This window comes from Pseudoliparis swirei, chromosome 2 (assembly GCF_029220125.1).
Source record: "Pseudoliparis swirei isolate HS2019 ecotype Mariana Trench chromosome 2, NWPU_hadal_v1, whole genome shotgun sequence".
NCBI classification, from domain to species: Eukaryota; Metazoa; Chordata; class Actinopteri; order Perciformes; family Liparidae; genus Pseudoliparis; species Pseudoliparis swirei.
In genome coordinates, this window is record NC_079389.1 from 19,825,834 (window position 1) to 19,848,606 (window position 22,773).

General features: G+C 40.3%; 1 protein-coding gene across 1 annotated transcript in view; it reads right to left on the bottom strand.

The window, feature by feature from the left end:
- dnah7 (dynein, axonemal, heavy chain 7) overlaps positions 1–22,281 on the bottom strand; it is an 84,972-nt gene extending 62,691 nt beyond the window's left edge. The window contains exons 1-20 of the mRNA XM_056427965.1: positions 22,222–22,281; positions 21,816–21,906; positions 21,176–21,359; positions 20,788–20,884; positions 20,101–20,281; positions 19,916–19,985; positions 19,056–19,181; positions 18,256–18,375; positions 16,939–17,122; positions 16,572–16,751; positions 15,794–16,066; positions 14,920–15,047; positions 14,142–14,220; positions 13,761–13,985; positions 13,473–13,619; positions 12,730–12,909; positions 11,433–11,573; positions 10,393–10,760; positions 8,947–9,133; positions 1,126–1,319 (exon numbers count right to left, since the gene is read on the bottom strand). Coding sequence (XP_056283940.1) covers positions 1,126–1,319; positions 8,947–9,133; positions 10,393–10,760; positions 11,433–11,573; positions 12,730–12,909; positions 13,473–13,619; positions 13,761–13,985; positions 14,142–14,220; positions 14,920–15,047; positions 15,794–16,066; positions 16,572–16,751; positions 16,939–17,122; positions 18,256–18,375; positions 19,056–19,181; positions 19,916–19,985; positions 20,101–20,281; positions 20,788–20,884; positions 21,176–21,359; positions 21,816–21,906; positions 22,222–22,281 — 3,215 coding nt within the window. The remainder of the gene's footprint in view (positions 1–1,125; positions 1,320–8,946; positions 9,134–10,392; positions 10,761–11,432; positions 11,574–12,729; positions 12,910–13,472; positions 13,620–13,760; positions 13,986–14,141; positions 14,221–14,919; positions 15,048–15,793; positions 16,067–16,571; positions 16,752–16,938; positions 17,123–18,255; positions 18,376–19,055; positions 19,182–19,915; positions 19,986–20,100; positions 20,282–20,787; positions 20,885–21,175; positions 21,360–21,815; positions 21,907–22,221) is intronic.
- Between the last annotated feature and the right edge of the window lie 492 nt (positions 22,282–22,773).

Genomic DNA, 22,773 nt, shown 5'->3' on the forward strand with positions numbered 1-22,773 from the left:
TTTGGGTATCTCGCTTTTTTTCTACATCCCTCGAAAATCAAAGCGAAGCCCTTTTGTCAGTCCTGAAATGTCTCAACAGATCTATCAAGCGCCCTCCCAACATTACACGGCTCTCGCTTCCCTTATTTACATAAGAGGTCGTGACTGTGCGCATCTCTACTGATGTTATGACAATTCCCAGAAGCCAAAGAGAGAGAAAAAAAGGGGATGGTGGAGTCAATCGGAAAGAAGAATATCGTCCGTTTGTTATCGCATTCATTATTAACCAAACGCCCTGGGTGAAATTAGACGCGGGTAGGTTATCGGTAAGGACTGTGGGGGCTGAGTGTGCATGGTAGTTTGCGGAATATGTTGTATCTCAAAGGCAACAACTCTTTTACTGTGTTTTCTATTTATTTTTTCTGGATTTGCTTCTTTTAAATGCTGAATCTCAGCCTTTTAAAAAAAATAAAAAATGGTCTGTTTTCAGCTGCACTTATTACCTTCGCATTGAAAATGCGGAAGGTAATGTTTTGATCGCCGTGTATTTATTTATTTGTATGCGTGTTATTCGCAGAACTCAAAAAGTATTGAACCGAATCGCATGAAATTTGGTGGGATGATTGGTTATTATCCGGGGACCATTTGATTAGATTTTGGGATCGATCGGGTCAAAGGTCAAGGTCAAGGTCATGAACAGGTCAACATCTTCTTGAATCGCATGACATTTGGTGGGATGATTGGTTATTATCCGGGGACCATTTGATTAGATTTTGGGATCAATCGGGTCAAAGGTCAAGGTCAAGGTCATGGAAAGGTCAACATCTTTTTTTTACGATAGCACGATACATTTTTGTCCAATTGGCATGCAACTAATGCCAAAATGTTCATAATTCAATGCCCAATCTTGTGATATGCGAAGGTATGCGCTCTACCGAGTGCCCATTCTAGTTGATACAGAAACTGGTTTGGCTTTATAGTTTATTCATCATTTGACTATGTAAGCTACTGATGGAAGGTAATGTATTTTACTAGGTAATAGCTGCTCATCATGACCACTACTGTTGGGGTGGTCCAACTTTACACAACCATTCTGATTATAATGGTAAATATCATTATGACTGTCCCCGACATGTTTGAACTTACTTAGAAGGGTCCTTGGTCTCAGAGAGGATTTCCAGCAGCTCTTCGTTAGACAGGAAGAAGAACCGCGGAAAATAGAGACGCTTCTTCTCCAGGTAGTTATTGAGACCCTTGAGGATCATCTCCAGGAGCTCATTGGACGTTTTCAGCCTCTCCAGCATCTTGTCGATGGCTGTCACCGCCAACACATGCTTGTCCTAACACAGGCCGGAGAGAATAATTCAGTAGAAAGCAAACACTTCACCTTGGTTAAGTGTCCTCGATTTCCCTCAACACTCATTTCTGTGCTATACCACTCATTTGGGCCTTTTCATTTTATCACAACAGGTTTAAGATGTATTCAAAACACATTAATGGGTATGTTTGACTCCTTTTAGATCCACTCAGACTAAGTTCAAGGTCATAATATCACGTCTTTAGTAGACGGTGGTAAACCGGCACTTCCCAGTGTTTTCTTTGAGTTTCACATAGGTGCTAATTAGGAGTCTCGAGCCTTTTATAATGGAGCACTCAGTGCCACTACGCAAGAAAGTAGCAATTGTATCACATTCGCTCCCCAGAGGTACTACACCCCCCCGACCTTTGGACCATGACTATTGGTTCCTCTGCAAAGCGGCCTCGAGCCGATGCACAAAAGCATCGGCGATGTACTGCGCCGCTTCGTTCATCAAGAAAACGTGAAGAATGAGAAAAGTGGTGTTGTTGCGTTCACTCTTTTTCAGCAGCGCAGTGTTGCCTTGAAGGTACCACTGAAACACTCTTCTTTTAGAAATACCCTCTGAATGGAGTAGAATAAAATGTTAAGGAGCTAAATGAAGAGCTAAAGTGTGGAGCCAAAGTGAAAAACACAGAGGAGCATGAGATGCCGTCTCTGCTTTCCCTTACTCTTCCACAGAACACTAGCGTATTCTGTTGCTCACCATTAACCCACGCTAATGCCACACTTCTGAACAAGATAACGGAAAGAAGATATACTGCAAACGAAACAGCTGCTACAGTTGATAGAGCAAGCCTACAAAAATAAGGTGTACTTTCATCTTTGTTTGATGCGTTCAATTTGTCTTGAGCCCGTTTTTCTGGGATGTGAGAGTTTTCTCCGAGCAACATGCAGACAAAGCCGTCTACAAATCAATATGTCATTACGAAACGTGTGCGTGTGTGGCTGAGAAAAAGAAGAAAGAAACAAAAGACATTGCTATGATGTACACAAGATAAGACGGCTGTTATTCGATGGTGGCCAAAAGAAGAGGGCATGCACCGTTGCATTGCTCTGACGTGGCATCACGTTCTGGTTTGTATCAAGTAAGGGTCACCGTCCATTAAAAGGAGAGGCAGCCACTGAAAGATGCTTTTCATCAAGTTCTGTTCGAAACCACGACCACAAAGAGTATCTCGAACGGGATATAATTTTTTTTCCGATCTCTCATTATTTGCCTTTGTTTTCTCATGATGACTTGGTTAAGTGGAAGCAGCGGCTGTTGACTCATGCCAAAGTGATTTTTCCCCCTCTGGGTTCGCCATATGATACAAGTAATAAACAAATGGTACGAATGAGGGATATAAAAAAAATATTTCTTTGTAGGCAATGGTCCGTCGGAAAAAAGACTTAAGCGACAGTAACTGAGACTCACTTCAAAGGTTAAATCAAATTATTAAACGTTGACAGTGTTGCAGTGGGACGGGCGATTACGCTGACTAACGGGGTCTGATTGATGAACAGTGATTATAGCTTTTCATAGATTTCATCAGGACAAAGTAATAACTGGGCTATTTTTATATTGAGCCTGCCAGCAGGAAGCTATTCATGAGCACAGTGAAGGAATAACAATGCACAAATGCATGTATTATGCCCGATGATGTGGGTTTTATACACCAAACAGATGGCTTCAATGGGGGGACAGCAACTGTACCCGGCTAATGTGGCAGGTCTGCAATCTGTGTGGGGAAAAAAAAGACAATCTAAAGAGAGTAGTTTTCCTTTGTTCCAATCTGACACACACACCACATATCCAGAACACAGTCATGTCCTGTTCAAGGCACATCCTGCAGAGCATTCTATCTGCACAAGCATGCTGAGACCGTTAAGTGAGCTACTCTTTTGCAGACTAGTGTGGTGTATTGAGTGAATACATCCGACGTCTACTCGTAAACAATATGTCAGTCATTTTCTTCATGAGCTCGGATGGTCAACCGTTTCTCCGATCCTCAAGCTCATTAGAGAGGTGGCAAATGGCGTGGCGTTGAAGGACAGCATGTTCACAGAATTAAGTCTCTTTTTTTTTGTATAGGCAGTAGTAGATAAATGACATATTAAAGCAGGCAGCGGATCTTTTTTGTTGTTGTTGAAAGACGTGGAAGCTGTGAGGCGCATGATGATCGGTGGATCTTGAGCAGCTCCCGGTGGCTGATCTGATGGCAACAGCCTGGCTGAACGCCCTCACGTGACGTGTGGGTATAGGAGAGCTGCACTCTAGCCTGCCTTTTTGCTCACAGTGGTCGTATGGAGTCGAGATGATTCCAATTTCATGCGCTGCTGATCAATGCCATGCACGAGATGAAGGGATGTGTTCTTTGTCAAGGCTGTGATGCAGTGTACGCCTGTGAGGAGGGATGCTTTTCCTAGAACTGGCCTCACCGGTTTGGGGGGGTGTAATCGCTCGCTTTGAATTTATCAAGAAGCGAGGAGAAGGAGGAGGAGGAGGAGGAGGAGAACAAGAACCAGAAGAAGGAGAAGAAGAAGAAGAAGAACCAGAAGAACAAGAACCAGAACCAGAAGAAGAAGAAGGAGGAGAAGAACAAGAACAAGAACCAGAAGAAGAACAAGAAGAAGAAGAAGGAGGAGAAGAAGAACAAGAAGAAGAAAAAGAAAAAGAACAAGAACCAGAAGAAGAACAAGAAGAAGAAGAACAAGAACCAGAAGAACAAGAACCAGAAAAAGAAGAACAAGAAGAACAAGAACAAGAAGAAGAAAAAGATGAACAAGAAAAAGAACAAGAAGAACAAGAACAAGAAAAAGAAGAACAAGAAGAGTATCCCGTTAATCATATCTATTTATTTCTAAATCTTAACCTAAAGTATTAAATACTTCATATATTATTAGTTGAAAATATTGAAAAGGGAGATGCAAAAAGTATTCTAAAAATATTCGAATGTCCTGGGATGCCCAGTCTCATCATGTGGGTCATCTCGCCGTACCTTGTTCCAACTGTTTCATGAAGACACTATTCCACTGTCACCACCGGGGGCGATACGATACGTTCTGTCTGTGTGCATTGGTAGCCGTTCAGTGAACGGATTACAAAATCCAACTCCTGAAACTTCCAGTTAAAGAGTAGTCATTTAACCACATTTACCACAAACGCAAGACATTTCCTGACAAACCTACTTTTTAATTTAGTGCTATCCTACTTCTGAGATACTGAGATGAGTGACGAGATGACTCACAACAAAGACGGAGAAAAAATACTCAATGAACTAAATCAAACTAAAATCACATTGTTTCACTGAGAATTGGCTCATTATAAGAAGTAGGTTTCTATACATTGCCGAAATGAATGGCTGGTAGTTGATTTCTATGAATCTCTAACTGCTGTGTCCAAATGACCACTGGGGATAGTTTTGGGAGGATAGCAACCTACGCTAGGTGAAAATAAAATAATGTTGTGCTTTCACTTCAAGTGAGATACCCTGTGATCAGTCACACGGCAAAGACAAGGTAGACGAGCCGCACCACAGAACTATGACTTTGTGTGATCGTGTTAATAGTGTCTCAAATATGAGTTGGCTTTGAGCTTTTTTGTTACCTTCGCATTGAAAATGCGGAAGGTAATGTTTTGATCGCCGTGTATTTATTTATTTATTTGTATGCGTGTTTCTCGCATAACAAAAAAAGTCTTAAACCGAATCGCATGAAATTTGGTGGGATGATTGGTTATTATCCAGGGACCATTTGATTAGATTTTGGGATTGATCAGGTCAAAGGTCAAGGTCATGAAAAAGGTCAAAATCTTCTTGAATCGCATGAAATTTGGTGGGATGATTGGTTATTATCCGATGACCATTTGATTAGATTTTGGGATCAATCGGGTCAAAGGTCAAGGTCATGGAAAGGTCAAAATCTTCTTTTTACCATAGCACGGTTAATTTTTTATCCAATTGGCATGCAACTAATGCCAAAATGTTCATAATTCAATGCCCAATCTTGTGATATGCGAAGGTATGCGCTCTACCGAGTGCCCATTCTAGTTTTTCATGTTAATACGTCATGCAACATATTGTAACCACCTCTCTTACACAAAAGAATTCAGCCAAATGTGATGGACATACTAAAGCATAATGATATGTGTTCCCCTTGTCTTGCTCCATCCCTTCACTTTGCAAAAAAAAAATCTTTCACCCTGTTTATCAGTAGATTTAAGTGTATCTTATCTAACGCTGGCATCAATTACAAGAAGGATTTCCCAGTATGCAGTACTGACGGATTTAATCTCACATACCTTAAAAGGGACAAAAATCCACAATCCATATTTTTCCTCAAACTTGTTTTTGCAATTTATCAATCTAGATTGTTCCGTTGTGAGTTGCCTCGTTTCAGCGATATCGGTGGTAGCGATGTCTTCTCTCTAATATAACTGCCTGTATGGCTCCCGGCTTGTTTCATGTTTGATCTATACAGTTGAAGAAAAACAGTTCCTCCGCAAAAATACTCACAACAAGGTCTGTGAAATATCTTGAGGAACCGGGTCATGATTTCTGGAAAGAGACATTGTGAGGCTGAGTTTTCTGTTCAAATGTATTTTCGGCGCTTTGAGCACCACAAGCCAAGAGCCAACAGTCCCATTATATAAAACTAGGCAACTTACACCAACACACTCTCGACTGATAAATAGCACCACAGGAAGGATGAAAAATATGTATTTTGGATTTGGGGGCAAACTGTCCCTTTGAAATGATAAACTAAAGCTAATAAAGAAAGTATTTCCCTCAGCTGGATAAGTGCAAAAGCAAGTGTAAACTAGAATGGGCACACGGTAGAGCGCATACCTTCGCATATCACACGATTGGGCATTGAATTATGAACATGTTGGCATTAGTTGCTTGCCAATTGGATAAAAATTGACCGTGCTATGGTAAAAAGAAGATGTTGACCTTTCCATGACCTTTACCTTGACCTTTGACCCGATTGATCCCAAAATCTAATCAAATGGTCCCTGGATAATAACCAATCATCCCACCAAATTTCATGTGATTCAAGAAGATTTTGACCTTTTCATGACCGTGACCTTGACCTTTGACCCGATCGATCCCAAAATCGAATAAATGGTCACCGGATAATAACCAATCATCCCACCAAATTTCATGCGATTCGTTTTAATACTTTTTTACTTATGCGAATAACACGCATATAAATAAATAAATAAATACACGGCGATCAAAACATTACCTTCCGCATTTTCAATGCGAAGGTAAACATGCTCCGTAGTCAGTGGTCAGGCCAGTACGCGTGCGCATCTGCATGTGTAGGCTGCCGGTCCCTTGGTGACCTCATTTTCTTTGTGGCTCAGTGTGGCCCGGCCCCCTCCAGACAAAATCCATAATTCCTATTTGATGGTGCAGTCAGGCTGGGATTTCGAGAGGACACTGTCTGAAATTGATGCGTCTCATTTCAGGTCCACTGAGGACGCCAATTACCCTTTGGAAACTCTTTGAGGATGCTGGTGCAACACTCTCGATCCTCGCTCAGTTGTTTCTGTCTTGCCCTCCATCTCTTTTCTGATTCCCTTTCTCTCTCTGCACGGCCCTTCTCCTTTCTGCTTCGGCTGCATACTTCTGAGCCTCCCGTTTTCCTCTGTATATTTCATCCTCACCCTCGGCTGCCACTCTCACTGTTGTGAATGTGTCGGTGTTGATGTGTCTTTCGCTTCACCTATAGTCAAAGTTGCCATCCAAGCCGTAGCTGTGTGTTGATTCTGGTCCACACAGTGGCACAGTTACAGAAGCTGATTATCTCTCCAGTATATAATAATTCAAAAACAGCAACCCGTACCGTCAATACACCAATTTGATGGTTGAACGATTTCTTGTTCGTCCAAGATTTAATTGGCTGCCGTTTTTTTTTTAATGGAAAGAATGTCACTGTGTGCTCCTTAAAGCCCCATAATGGAGTTTTTCCCTTTTAGCGCCCCCTTCAGTTTTGGAGGTATTTAACGTTTACGTCAGTGTCGTAAATACCCAGTTTCGATAGATGCAGCCTCGCATACACTTGTATTGATGACCAGACGAAGTCAGAAACCAAGAAATGATGTCAACCGATAAGGTAAGAATATTCAAAGATTTTACATAAATATGACTGCATAGTTTTATTCATTGTGATATCGGAGATGAATGCTAACATAACCAAAAGAATGACAACATTTAGTTTAGATGAAATACCGATCGCGTTTTCAGCCTATATACGTTGTTTTCTAAATGTTTGAATGTGGAGTACGTGTGATCGAATACAATATTGTTGACGACACCAAAAAGCTCCATATTCATAATTTACATTGGAACGTGTAATTCATTACAAGAGACTTCTCTTGCTTCGCCCTTATACTGGAGCTGCGAGCGTGGACTGGCACTATATGACATTGCGTAATCACTGCCAGAAAGCAGGTCGAAGTACATCCGCCCCGGATCGGGCGGCTCCAGAATCCTACATAGCGGAGTTATTTCCCCACAGACCCCTGATGGAAATGGCGGAGGCGCAAATCGCCATATTAAAAGTCATTGTAGCGGCACAATTTTTTTCAAGCTGTTATTTTAAGGTACAATTGTTGCATAATGTTAATTTAAACTATCCTTTACGTTACTGTCGAAACCATTCATTTTTAATTGCCAAAGAAAATGTTAAAAAGATGGATGATGTCTTAAATATTTAGATTTAGACCTTATAGTTGGTGTTTATTTAACAAGGGTTTTTATTTTCTTCATGGGTGATAAGCCGTCTCTATAATGTTAGAGACATGTTGATACAATCAGGCACATACATGTAGCAACAATCCTACATATCTTCCTTTTTTAAAATGATTTTACTACCTGTTGCATTTAGCAAGGTCAGCCAGTATGAGAAGGCCAGTTCAGTACTTTTCTTTCACCTGCAGATGTCTGGCTACACAGAAAGTATGGGTTGATTTTTTCCCCACTAATAGTAGTTTTGATGGGTTACCAGAAGATGCCTATCTGTCAAGCTTTTCCAAATTCAATTCAATTCAATTCAGTTTATTTGTATAGCCCAATTTCACAAATTACAAATTTGTCTCGGAGTGCTTTACAATCTGTACACATAGACATCCCTGACCTTTGACCTCACATCGGATCAGGAAAAACTCCCAAATAACCCTTCAGGGGGAAAAAAGGGAAGAACCCTTCAGGAGAGAACAGAGGAGGATCCCTCTCCAGGATGGACAGGACAATAGATGTCATGTGACCAGAAGGACAGATTTAGAGTTAAAATACATTCAATGAATGATCCATGGGCCCCACTAACATATTTTAATACAAACCTAAAGCCATTCAAGACCATGTTTGACATTTCTGTTTAATATGCTGTCATTCCCCTGACAGTTATGATTGCGCTCCAGTATTCTGTAATTAGATGCAACGCTATTATCTTGGCATTATCTGCCGTGGAAGATCCCCCTTTGTATTCTGCCTTCTAGATGATCCAAGCTCAGGATCATGCCCCTCCGCAAAGACTCACTCGTATTAAAGATGGTCTTCCTAATCATTACCGCACCCTGCCGCAATAATACAATCGTGTCACAACCAAATCAGACAACTTACCAGTAAAACTTGGTTCATGGTTTCCCTCCAGGATTTGTCAACAGTTGTGAAACGGTTTCCCTCCTCGGGCATCTGAATCAAGATGTCCGGGGAGCTGAATATGGGCTCCAGGTAGAGCCAAGTGGACTGCACCTTCAACCATTCATCCAGGATCTCTTGGAGGAGCAGCAATGTGTCCTCCCATTCCCTACAGGAGAAGATGAGTACAATAAATATCAATCAACTGGGAAAAAAACGAAATCATTCTCCACTTTTTGTGGAAGAGCAAGACGCCCAGAATGGAAAAGTAATAACAATCGCAACACAAAGGGGAAGGAGGTTTACGAATCGGGGATGTTTCTTTATATTATCTTGCATTTAATGCCAGATATCCTATCTGTGCTGAGTTCACTCAGTGGTGAATTACCAACTGTAAATTACCAATTACATGGCTTTTGCAATTGGTTCGAGCGTAAACCTGCACAAATAATAATGTTCACATTACTAACTCTGCTTTCTCCCCGGAGTCCTTTTGACTTCACGTCTCATGGGGTCATCGGACTCTATGAGATCCGATGTGAGGTCAAAGGTCAGAGATGTCTATGTGTACAGATTGTAAAGCACTCTGAGACACATTTGTAATTTGTGAAATTGGGCTATACAAATAAACTGAATTAAATTGAAAATAAGACAAAAGGAAACCCTGCAAATGGGGAAATGCACTCCTAACTTTGCTGCCAAGCAAATGGCTTCTTGAGCGATTTGCACATATTTGAATTAATATAGTTATTAGCATACATTTGGCACATAATTGGCCCCTTTAAATGCAGTGCAAATAGCCACATGCAGTTCTAATGAAATGCTATGCAACTTTAGAGAGTTGGTGGTAACTGTAGTGCAGACTTTCCAGCGATGATGACAACAGTGCTTGTAGCCAGGCAAAGGCATGCTTCACTCCAAACTGTGCCTGAAAGCAACATAATATTGCAATAATCTCACAAATTACATAGGATCTGTAAATGACATAATTGGCTAAACTCAGAGGTAGATTAAAACTTGAATGAATTGCACAGTCTGCTCAATTGGAGTCGTTGTTTTTCTAGTTTTCACAACGAATATCTTCACAACAATCCTGAGATAGACAAACCATTCAGGTCTTTAGCCTCAGATAGCTTCTCATATCATATTTCAGTCTGTGTGTCCTGCCCTGTCAGGAGTGGTTCACCAAACACGGCAATAAGATAGAAGAGAGTATAACTGCCAGGGTGAAAACATAATGCCGGGGCAATATTAGTCAATAGCACCAGTTTACGACCAAAGTAAAAGCTGTTGATAGACAAACATCAAACACTTGAAGTATCCTGCGTTGTACTTTCAACTAGGCCAACCATGTGTACTAAATGTATTACATGAATTGTTTTTTCGAACATGCAAAATAATTCTCAAGAACAGCCCCTTGTCTCTTACCGTATCTCCACCTCAAACGGCTTAATGAAGGGCGAGCCCCTCATGGTCTGTGTCTTGACGATGTGATCGTCCAACAGCATCTGCACTTCATCCACCGATGACAGGATGGAGGTGCCCGTCTCTCTGTAGGCCAGGAGGCTGAACTCCATGTCGCCCCACTCAGTGGACATTTTTTCCATGGCCTTCTCCAGGGAGTACTCCTTGCTGGCCGCCTCGCTGATGCTCTCAAAGCTGCTCAGGTGCTGCTCCAGCTGCATGGACAGGTACTGAGCCACGCAGGCCTGGTCGTCGGCTGGATGCAGGGAGATGCCGACCACCTCCGACATCGTGTCCCAGTGGCGATCGCGCAGGCCTGGGTTGCACAGTGTCTGTGAAGGGGGAGTAAAGAAATGACTTTATAACTTTATACTTATAGTAGACATAATGTACACGGCTGTGCCCTCGAGCGATGACGTCACAGCTCTAGACTTCCCCCCACACACACACAGTGAAAACTCCAGGAGGAGCGGAAAAACACATCAACCTAAAATGGGAATAGTTAAATAACTATAAGAGCTATCAAAAAAATGTTCGCCTATTTCAGCTGTTGGCAGCTATTTTCAGCTTTTTAAAAAATATATTTCAGCTAATTTCATACATTTTCAGTTATTCATTTAATATTTCAGCTATTTCCAGACATTTTCAGTTATTCATTTAATATTTCAGCTATTTTTAGACATTTTCAGCTATTTCCAGACATTTTCAGTTATTCGTTTAATATTTCAGCTATTTTTAGACATTTTCAGCTATTTTCAAATATTTTCAGTTATTCATTTAATATTTCAGCTATTTCCAGACATTTTCAGTTATTCATTTAATATTTCAGCTATTTTCAGACATTTTCAGCTATTTTCAAATATTTTCAGCAATTTAGTTTTTATTTTTCAGCTTCAAGCTTTCAGATGTTAGCATTCCGACGCATTTTCAGCAGGAGATGCATTTTCTAGTTGAAATTAAGAGTTGCGTTCGACAGATATTAAATGTTTCTGTTTGGGACGTACCTGCACTACAGGAATGTGCTCCTTGAAGTCTTCCACCTTACTCTTCATGGCCGTGGCTATGCTCAGGGCTTTGGGTACATCACTGAAGCCTTTCTCCAGCTTGTACAGTGTGCGCCAGTAGTTACCAACGTCTATCTCTAACTACAAGGGAGGGGTAACAAAGACACCAGAAAAGAAAACAGAATGACTACAAATGGATAACTGCCAACTGAATTAATAGAAAAAACATCACATTATACAATTACAGTATACATTTAAAGTCAAGTCATATCACAAAATTATAACTGTCGGCGTGACAGTTATAACTGTAGTAATAAGAGCTCGGTAAGAAGTTGATGGGGGAAGTGCTTTGGCTGTAATGCAGTTAACACTGACAGTATGGAGGAGGAGACCTCTCCTCTGCCTCACGGAGGAGGAGACCTCTCCTCTGCCTCTAGGAGGAGGAGACCTCTCCTCTGCCTCCTGTGGGCTGGCGTCTAATTACTCAAGTGAAAACACCTGTGTGTTTGTGCTATGGCAGTTTTGTGTAGCGTAGTTTACGGGAGAATAAGAGTGGACAGAAAGGTGAGGGGCAGAAGATGGCCACTAAGACTAGAACGAGTACCAAATGCCATGTTTATACTATCCATGCTAGAGCAATAAAGGGCTGTACTGAATAATTTGAGGCGTTAATATCACCGTTAAAAGAAAGAAAATCCTACCTATATGCATCTTCTTATATTGCTGTGTTTTTTTATATCTTGTTTTAATAACCCTCTGTGTCTCATATAAAGTTCTTTGAATTGCCTTGTTGTTGTTGAAAGATGATATTTAATAAAGGTTATTAGAGTTGTCTTGCTTTACAACACCAGTGCAGACAGAAACAGAGCTGTCAATCAAATGAGTGTGTTGGTGAACTCTTATTCACACGACATACATTATGTTTGTAATAGTGTGCAAGAGAGGTAGCTTTTTAAATCATGTAGAGTTGTTGTGAATGAAACCTGAAAAGCTGGAAAGGTTTAAAGAAAAACCGAGACAGAGAGCTGTCAAAGCTTTCAGAGAACACTGAATTTGAAACAAAGCTTTTACTCAGATCCATGTTAGTGCTGGCAATCACAATTTGATGTCTTTTATAGTGTGACACATACATCCTGCAACATCACAGTACACACACAGTTCAGGAGGTATTATGGTATCTTAAGCAGCACTGAAGCTGTAAAGATGATAAAAGATTTCCCGCTTCATTGTAAAGTATTTTTAACTTTTACATAATGTCCAACGTAATAACAAAGGGATTTCCTTTTATTTCTGGTACCTTGTCTGGGTTCACACCCGAGAGCGGTCCATGGAGCCACTGCTCGTACTGGTTTAGGAAATCCGTGGCTGTCTCATAGAGACGCAGGAAGGGCGTGAGCTTGTCCTGGATCTTCTTCCGCTGTGGGTACTGGGACACAGACCAGCCGTAGGCCTCCTCCTCGAGATTGAAATCATTCATCTTTCCAGAGCGGCAGAAAGGTTGAAAGAGAAGTGCGGATGGAAGCATAGAAAGAAGGAAGGAACAAAGAAAAGATAGCAGGATAAGTAGATACGTTTCAATGTATGGATGACAAAACCCCTCACATAGCCTCTTACAGGCGCTTTTCTTTTTTTTTACAGCAAATGCTGCCATCTGCAGACCACATATTTGAAACTGCAATTCAACTTTGAATACAATGCAATATTGCACTGTACAAGGAATGGGTATTTCTCAATATGATTCACGAGTATAATCTTTGATTTCTGAAGTAATTCACTCAACAAATTACATTTTGACATGCATGTAAAAATGTAAAATCAAAGATTATACTCGTGAATCATAACAAACGCAGACTGGATCTTACACACAGGCATAAGGTGGCTTGTACTGACACTTCATGTTAAATGGTTTATTATGGTTCGGGTACCAGTCCAACTGAACTCTTTCTTTCTATATTTACAATATATTGGTCCACTGTCACTCCCCATAGCTTTTCATTTTCACTATTTTTTTTTTTTTCAGCATTGAAAGTCTTTGTGTACCTTTTCCATGGCTAACTCAAGTTTAACATTGAGGGCCTGGGATTTCTTCAAGTACTTGCTGAGATCCGTCAGCTCGCCAAAGGTGGCACACATCTCCACCTGTACGCTGTAGCTCTCCAGCTCTTCCTCAAAGCGGTCGCGGCACAACTGGAATGCACAAACAGAAATGCCCTCTTTGTTTTCTAGCAATAACACTCTCCGTTCACATTAACGATGTAGTCCGACAGTTCTGATGCAAAAACATCCACATTCCAGCCAGAAAATCAATGGTTTTCGATAAACACAGACCTTAAGGCCACTCTGATATTGCTCTGTCTTTTCGGTAAGGATCTGCTGGTGTTCCTTAAAGATGGATGGCATGCGCTCGAACCACTGGAAGGACTGGGCGTTGAGCTCCATGTCCAGTGGCGAGAAGGTGACGAACTCCATCAGGAAACACAACTGTGTGTTGGAGTCTGCCAAGCGTTGCTCCAGCAGAGGCATCTCTGTGCTCTCCACCTTGCTAATGAAGTCCTGGATGGGAGGAGAGGGCAACAACGCACACTGGTATACTACTTCCCCTTCACGGCTGCCGCCATGTCGGGGAAGTCGACATTGCGAGGGACATTTGTTTATACTGTAACACGCTGCACCGTGCTTGTTTGTGGGACAAGAATGTGGGTGAGTTACCTTAAGCTCCATCAGGGTATGCGTGTCAGTTGGTGTGCTCAGCGCCTTCTCTGCAATCTTCTCAAAATCATCACAGAGCCTGTGTGTGTGTGTGGAGGGGAGCATTAACGAGGTGGCTTATGCAAAAGAGTTTCACAGACTAACCATCTCTCATTATGGCATGGCCTGGAGCCAAGGGGCACCATTGGGCTAAGACAGCAGCCACAACTAATAAGGGAGCTACTGTACATTCCCTTTGACCGCCCCAATGTTTATTTAGTGGTCGAACAGAAATAATAATAACAATAACAACTAGAACGGGCACTCGGTAGAGCGCATACCTTCGCATATCACAAGATTGGACATTGAATTATGAACATTTTGGCATTAGTTGCATGCCAATTGGATAGAAATTGACCGGGCTATGGTAAAAAAAAAGATGTTGACCTTTTCATGACCTTGACCTTTGACCCGATCGATCCCAAAATCTAATCAAATGGTCCCCTGATAATAACCAATCATCCCACCAAATTTCATGCCATTCGGTTTAATACTTTTTGAGTTATGCGAGTAACACGCATACAAATAAATAAATAAATACACGGAGATCAAAACATTACCTTCCGCATTTTCAATGTGAAGGTAACAATAATAACAATCATAATCATCATAATAATAATAATAATAATAATAATAATAATGGACACTTTATTGATCCCTCAGTGTATGTATTGCTCAACTTTTTTCTCATTTAAAATGTCTGCGTGGTTGTGGAGAGGAAGAGTGAAAACCAACTGACTTCTTGTTGATTTCCTGATAGTCCTGCTGCGTCCGAGTAACCAGTTTCTGCTGTAGCTCCCGAACCCGCTCGACGAGAGCGTGGATGAGCTTCTGGGACTGAACCTCAAACATGCCGAGACGTGCCACCTGAAGCACAAAGTATTGATCGGTCACACAGTCAACGTCAATCAAGAGATGACTTTTACGGAAATCATCGAGATTGAAAAAAAAAACTGTCGCTTTTGAGCTTTTCAAAATGTTTAGGTATCAGGATTCAGTAGATCGTGTTCCATGCAGAGTGATAGTTATTTCTGGTATTGGAGAGTAAAGAAACATAAGCAATCTGTCATGTCTCGTCGGTTGTGTTAAGTTTTAGGTTTAAGTCCTGTTTTCCATGTCCGCTTTTATTTTGTAGTCACTGTCCTCTCTCATTTCAGAAACTTTATTTCCTGCCCCGGTGTTTCCTCGTTAGTGTGATTGTCTGCTCCACCCCTGATTGTGTCCACCTGTTCCCCGTTTCCTAATGTATTTTAAGCCTGTGTCTCGTGTCAGATCGTCTTGTCTCTTGTCTGTAGTCTTTTGTCCTGGTTTACTTTTCCTGCATAGTTGTTATTTTGTTTTGTACTTTGTTCAAGTCTTTTTCCAGCATAGCTGTGATTTTCTGTTTATTTATAAATCTTTATGATTGCCCTGAACATTGGAGTCGTGCTTTTGGGTCCTGTTTTTTGAGTCGTGACACAATCTCATTTCTGTCACTTGAAATTATACTCTTACTCTATTTTCCATTTTAGGTTTCTTTCGACATCGCCAGCAGCTGATTGTATCAAAGTAACGGACAACTTTTACAGCCATCACATTCATTTCGGGAGACTTCCACCTTGCTGACCAAGTACCTGGTATGGTGTGAACTGGATCTGGTCAGCAAGCTGCTTGTAGTGTAACACCTCCGCCATGAATTCCTGAAAGGAGTGCTGCTCACTGAGGAACTGCTCCACATCCTGCTCGGTCCGTCTGGAGACCAGCGGGGCGTATTTATCGTACTCGTGGACGTACTCCTTGGGCTTGACACTTTCAGCCCAGAACACACCGCGCACCTCGTCCTGCTGGGCCTGGAGAATCTCGGGCAGGATAATGGGCTTGAGGGTGCTTCCGGTTTGGGAGCTTGACTAGACAGACACGGAGAAGGGTGTATAATACAACCACTAAATATTGCAATGCTGTGATGAGCGATTTTGAAATACAGAATAGGGCATCCGGACAACAAGACTGCCGGAAAGAAAAACAGCGCTTGGATAATGTAGAATTACAGAGGCACATGTGATACTGAGTTGTTGTTTTTGAGGTGTTGGTTTAACTTCATGATCATTTTGGAGGCTACAGTTTGTGGTGCTGTTGAACTGAATTATGTTTATACTGACAGGTGTATCCATTATTCTGTATAACCCATTTATATCAATGTGGGGAGGCTAAATAAGAAAAATGCCTCATTATAATAACTCTCGAAAATGATCCTAAAGTTGATGCAACGCAACAAGTGAATTATAACCTTGATGAAGGTAGGATGTATGCAGGACTGTTGTGTTAGACGGTGTTAATTTGAGCTAGGGGTACCTAATAAACTGCCAACTAGGTGTGCATACTCCTACACACAAACACGCTTTTCCCGCTTACCCATTCCAGGAACATTTTAGTTTCCACGCGAGGTACCATGCTGACAGACCTGAGCATCAGCTCATACACCTGAAGGAGGGCCTCCTCGTACAATTTGAGTTTGGGCTCAAACGTGATCTCTCTGTCCTCCAGGATCAGATGCAGCACAAAGCCCGGGTGCTCATGGGCTCGCTCTGACTGCTAAGATGGAGGAGAACAACCCCCCCAAAAAAAGAGAGAAAGAATGTAACTGTTAGTGTCCACCTGGTTATGTACTGTAGGTCAAAATCTAAACATGTATTTAAAATATATGATAATTTCCTCGAGTCTAAGATGTTCGGCTCTTTTGAAATATATTATTATGTCACGCTTTTAAGCGTTCTCCTACCGGGTCTTGGGACAATAACTGCGTGTAGTCGCTCATTGAGTTTAATGCCAGGCTCTGAAGAAGGGAGGTTAACAGTGCAGCAGCACAGTTGAAGAAAGACTGCAGCTTGGCTTTCTGTTTTGAGGCAGGGAACTGCTCGCACTGCCACGTCTTGTCGTAAATGGTGTGCACGTTGTGGACAAACCTAGAGCAGAAAACAGCACATTGAAGATTATATTCAGAGAATGGTCAGGGAATGAAATAGTCACTTGAAAATGTCATGACACCCACGGGGAAAGCGGGTTAAAGGAGACCACTGTGATTTGAGGAGGAAGGAGAAGCGCTACGCCGTCCCTTTTACCTTGATGGAGGCAAAGCCAGCTAATCTATTGCTGTTAAGGCGGAAATGTCCCAGGCCCCCTGAACTACCCACAGTCAGGGTTCTTACACATGTTGACCAATGGATTTCCAGGACTTTTCCAGGACTTTAAACCAAATTGCCATGACCAAACTGAATTCTCGGTGTATACATGAAATTTTTTGAAAATGTAGTATTCAAACAATGAGAATTACAAAGCGTACAATACACCTTAAATGAAACAATTTTTATAGAGACCGCTTCTACTGCTGCTGTGTTATGGCCAGCGAACTTTTCCCAGTCGTAAATGGAGGACTGGGTATGAGGACTTAAAAATAAATAAATATAAATAAATAAATAAATAAATAATACATAAATAATATAATAAATAAATAAAATGATGTATGTCCTGTTGATTTATATATATTATATATTTTCTGTATTTATTCAAACAATTAGTATTACAAAGCATTTATTTATTTACACCTGTATTTAAATGAAACATTTAATTACATTTATTTATTCTTGTATTTATTCATGCTATTTATTTATACTTAAGCATTTTCCAGTTAAGGTGCGTTCATTGCAACGGGAAAAAATAATAATTGCGCCGATAGTATGAGAGCGTGTGCCAGCTTAGATTTTGAGCGTCTTCATTTAAAAAACATGTGAATTATTTTAAACTCGGCGTGAAAGAACATGTGATTATAACACATTTTCATGACTTTTCCAAAACGTTTATGATTTAAGTTTTTTCCATGACTTTTCCAGGCCTGGAAATGACCATTTTAAAATTACATGACTTTTCCAGGTTTTCCATGACCGTACGAACCCTGCACAGTGTACAATGCACTTTATTATGCTAAATCCATAGTGAACTTTTGAAAGGTGAAGGGAGCTTCGATTCATTTTACAAATGGCGACTTAAATGTGTATTTAACAGAGCATGTGTATCATGGTGTTGAATTATGTGGACTCACTCGTTGAGGAGGATTCCTTTGGCATTCTCAACATGTCTGGTGACGATTTGCTGAAACACAGACAGCTCCATGGACTCCTCTCTGCTGTGGAACTCCTCCACATCTATCAGACGGAGCTGTCTGCAAGCAGGTCAGCCAGGAGGGGGAGATGATGGGCAAACATAGAAATACTACAGCAGTCGTATTATCAGGGGTGTGTGACAAGTGATAATAGAGAGGTGTCTTTGGAAAAGCACTGACGAATTGTAGATGGTCCATCTAACACCATTTTATATTATTCAAGCTCTCTGTTTCCGTGTCGCTAAAGCAGTCGTACGTTTGTGTGAGTTGAGAACTTGTAAATACTGTAGAAGGAAATTGTAAAAACCAGAAACACAATTTCTGATTAAAAACAGGAAATGATTTTAGGTTTTAACTTCTGAAATTAGAAATATAATTTAGAATATTGCACATATGTTTTATTTTCTACTGTACAAGAGCCTTAATTTTTAGCTGGAAGTGGTGCTTCTAACTGCCTTATGTTACACATTAGCGTGGTAATAATTTCGAATAACCTTCAATAATGCATAACAGCCTGTTGACATGTACTGTAAACACAAATGTGTGTCATGTATGTTTAATTAAGAACTACAGGATGCTATTTTTCCCTTTTATATTAGTAAATTAAATACATTTTAAAAGGCTAATTTGACTTAAGTTCATCAAACTCACTCAACCCCGACATTTAGATTTCAGTTTCATTTTAAATAGTTCAGACAATGAACTCAGAAATATAATGTATCATATCATTGCATACTTACTCGTAGGAGACATGCCACATTTGCATCACCTCCAGCATCGCGGGGTTGATAGAGTGAAGCTTATCTCTCATCCTCTTTTGTGCATGGACAAAGGCTTTGTTCCACGGTTTTGGAAACACCTCCAGTCTGACAGTGACGTGTAACAGAGGGACAGCGAAGAACAGGCGGATCATTTTCTCCGGCAAAATATAGGATTCATAATGCTCAAGACTTCCAGTCACTGCTTAGAATAGACTGAATATCTACGTAGCCAGTCTTGCTCCACGGCTGGAGGCACTTTCTACTCCTCACAAGATACACTACCGTTCAAAAGTTTGGGGTCACCCAGACAATTTCGTGTCTTCCATGAAAACTCCCTTTTATTTATCAAATTAATTGAAAATTGAATAGAAAATATAGTCAAGACATTGACAAGGTTAGAAATAATGATTAATATTTGAAGTATTAATTTTGTTCTTCAAACTTCAAGCTCAAAGGAAGGCCAGTTGTATAGCTTATATCACCCGCATAACTGTTTTCAGCTGTGCTAGCATAATTGCACGGGTTTTCTAATCAGAGTGACATTAGTCTTCTAAGGCGATTAGCAAACACAATGTACCATTAGAACACTGGAGTGATCGTTGATGGAAATGGGCCTCTATACACCTCTGGAGATATTTCATTAGAAACCAGACACTTCCACCGTGAATATTAATTTACCACATTAACAATGTATAGAGTGTATTTTTGATTAATTTAATGTTATCTTTATTGAAAAAACAGTGCTTTTCTTTGAAAAATAAAGACATTTCTAAGTGACCCCAAACTTTTGAACGGTAGTGTACACGTGAAACACTCTCCATCCGTTCCTGCTGACTTACTCAAGCCTGTGAGGAGGCAGCTTTTTCAGTTTGTCCTCATCTTTTTTTGAATCCCTGAATGTATATTTCACTGCAATCACAAACACATTTTTGTGTATTACAAGTTATGCACTCATTAATTATGTTTGGGTTATACTGATTATTCAATACTACTAGTTCATAAGAGTTCAAATGTAATTAAATACAGATTGCTGCCTTGACGCTGAGCAGGTAGTCCTCCCGAATCTCATCAACCAGTTGCTCAAATGTTCTCTGGCTCCTCCACAGCTCGCAGGGTACCCATTTCAGAATGTTCTCCAGCCAAGAGTTCTCCATGGGAGCCACATACTCCAGGTCTATCCCATTCTGGATGTAGTAGTTATATCTCTGACAAGATAGAATATCAAAAAACACTTTCAGTCATGACAATTTGAACAAACAATGCCTTAAACAGTATATCCACATTTGATGGGCTCATTGAGAGAAAGCTTCCATTCTTGAGGAGCATATGATACATATTAAGTGTTCAACATTTACTATCAGGGATGCAGTAAATTTCCTAATTTTCCATGTTGTGTTCGCTTATTTATGTGTAAACTAGATCACTGCACTTAGAAATGCTAAAATAAGAGCCCGAGTACAAGCAATAATAGAATTCCAACGATACCGATGATTTCCTTCTTATACTAAACAAAGACTGCACTGAGAAAGTATCACACCTAGCAACCGCTGAGACCGGCGAAACAAAACAGTGATTAAAAAGCCACCATATCAAGTGTCTTGAAAAGATGAGGTAAATGAATGGTAGGCAAAATGCCTTCATGATGGGAACATGGACAACAAACGAGGGCCTGTGATATAATATATGATATCAAGTGTGTCTTGCTTTTCACCATTTCACGAGTATTCTTTTCCATAGATTTGGAAGCGCCACATGGTGAAGAGTTGCCATCCTCGTCTGCATTCTCCTCTTCTTCCTCCTCCTGGTGGCTAAAAGGAATGGTCACAACAATTTCCTCTAAATGACATATAGTGGATATATATAAATATATATATATATATTTATTTTTTTAAGTTATAGTACACAGTTGCCTTCAAAAAGGTTTTGCCTTGATACTTCATCTTACAAACTAAATTCAACATTTAATTCTCTTCAGTGAGTTAATTATTTCCTTCCTGTGATCCACACCATAACGTAGAGATGGATAAATACCTTAAAGGAAATGTCAGGACAGACGGATTGTTAAGTTTTAACTAATTTTTTTAAATATACCAACTCACCATATGAATTTAATCATAGTTTCACGGAGATTCTTTCGCTTTTCACCGATTTGTGAGAGTCTGCTGCTGCTGCCACGCTTTAATGTCTTGTGGATCTGCACTGCGTTTCTCCTCTGAAGCAGGTGCTGGCCTCTGCCATCACTTTGACTTGGTCTACTGTCCGCCCCCTCAGTCAGGGCATCACCTACAGCACACACACAGAAAATAACTCCTTCAAACAACAGCAGTAGGTAGAATGGTCTCATGTCACCATAACTCTGATGGAATATCTTTTGATCCGACTGAAAGGCATCACCAACTTGTTTGTTTGATTGTTTGTGTATTTTATTCAGTCAATCAAATACAATACAATATTATTCTATATAATATACAAAAGAGAAAGACTGAAAAGGTATAGGTAGAAGCAAAAAATGCTTATAAATTACTATCCTAAATTGAAATCAAGATAAATCAGAAAATTAATATAAAATAAAGAAAAAACAACAAACAAAAAACAAAATATATTTATATATACTACCACATACATCTTCCATATAAATACGTTTTTAATCACATGTATAACTCTCAAGAATTGTTTTATAAATAATTCCCTTGAAAACCAAAAAGGAGAAAACTTCACAACTTGGAATATTAAACTCACTTTTCACAGCTGCTCCCTGAGGTCCCTGCTGGAGAGGGGGAAACAGCGAAAATGAAGGTTTTGCATCCATCCACGGCTTCTTCTTGGGGACCTGGATAACGAGTTAACGACGAGGTTTGTTTGACAAACAATGACACAACAAAAGAAAAAAGTGTCCCGAAAAACATGGAAAATGGCAAAATAAAAGCAATATTAGATACTGAACTTGTGTTGAATTATTATATTGTCATGTGTCTATATTTGACTAAGAGCTATTCAATAGGTTAACTGTGTAAAAAGTTAACAGTGTTATGGTAAGTTAACGTTAGCTAACCTCCGAGCTAACTATTTAACTGGCAGAGGCGTATTCAACGTTAAAAGACTGATTTCCAACGACGACAATGCACGTTATGTTTTGTCAACTTACCGGTGGTGGCAAGAAAGCGAAACTATCATCTGTATGTGTTTTCTTCCTGGCTGAACTCATATTGGTACTTGTACAAAGTTATCATAAGCTAACTATAACGGTAGCTCTCGACTAACTAAACCAGTCTGCCGTTGCCAGGGCCGTTGCTAAGGAAGCAACCGTAAACTCACGTGAAGCTTTAAGCACGGGATACGCTTATATAATATATTCAAGTATATTATTATTTTAGTTATATGAATATTTCCTCTGTTTATACATTTTATCAAAACGAAAACCACACTTTTACAGTGATTAAATAGTTGTCGTGACTTGAGTAACAAGTTGACGTGTACGTTACCGGTTAGGTTATCAGTTAACGTTAGCTAATAACAGTGACCTAAATTGTCTACCGCTGGAGTTGTGCTCATGTTTATTCTACTTCCCCTCGTGTTTCATCCTAAATGCCCTCTGTGATGAATCAGCTTCAGTAAGGGGACTTAAATACGTGTAGAATACCTACGGTCTCACTTGAGGAATTTCAGTGAACTAAGAAACAGGAGCCGCGTACAGCGA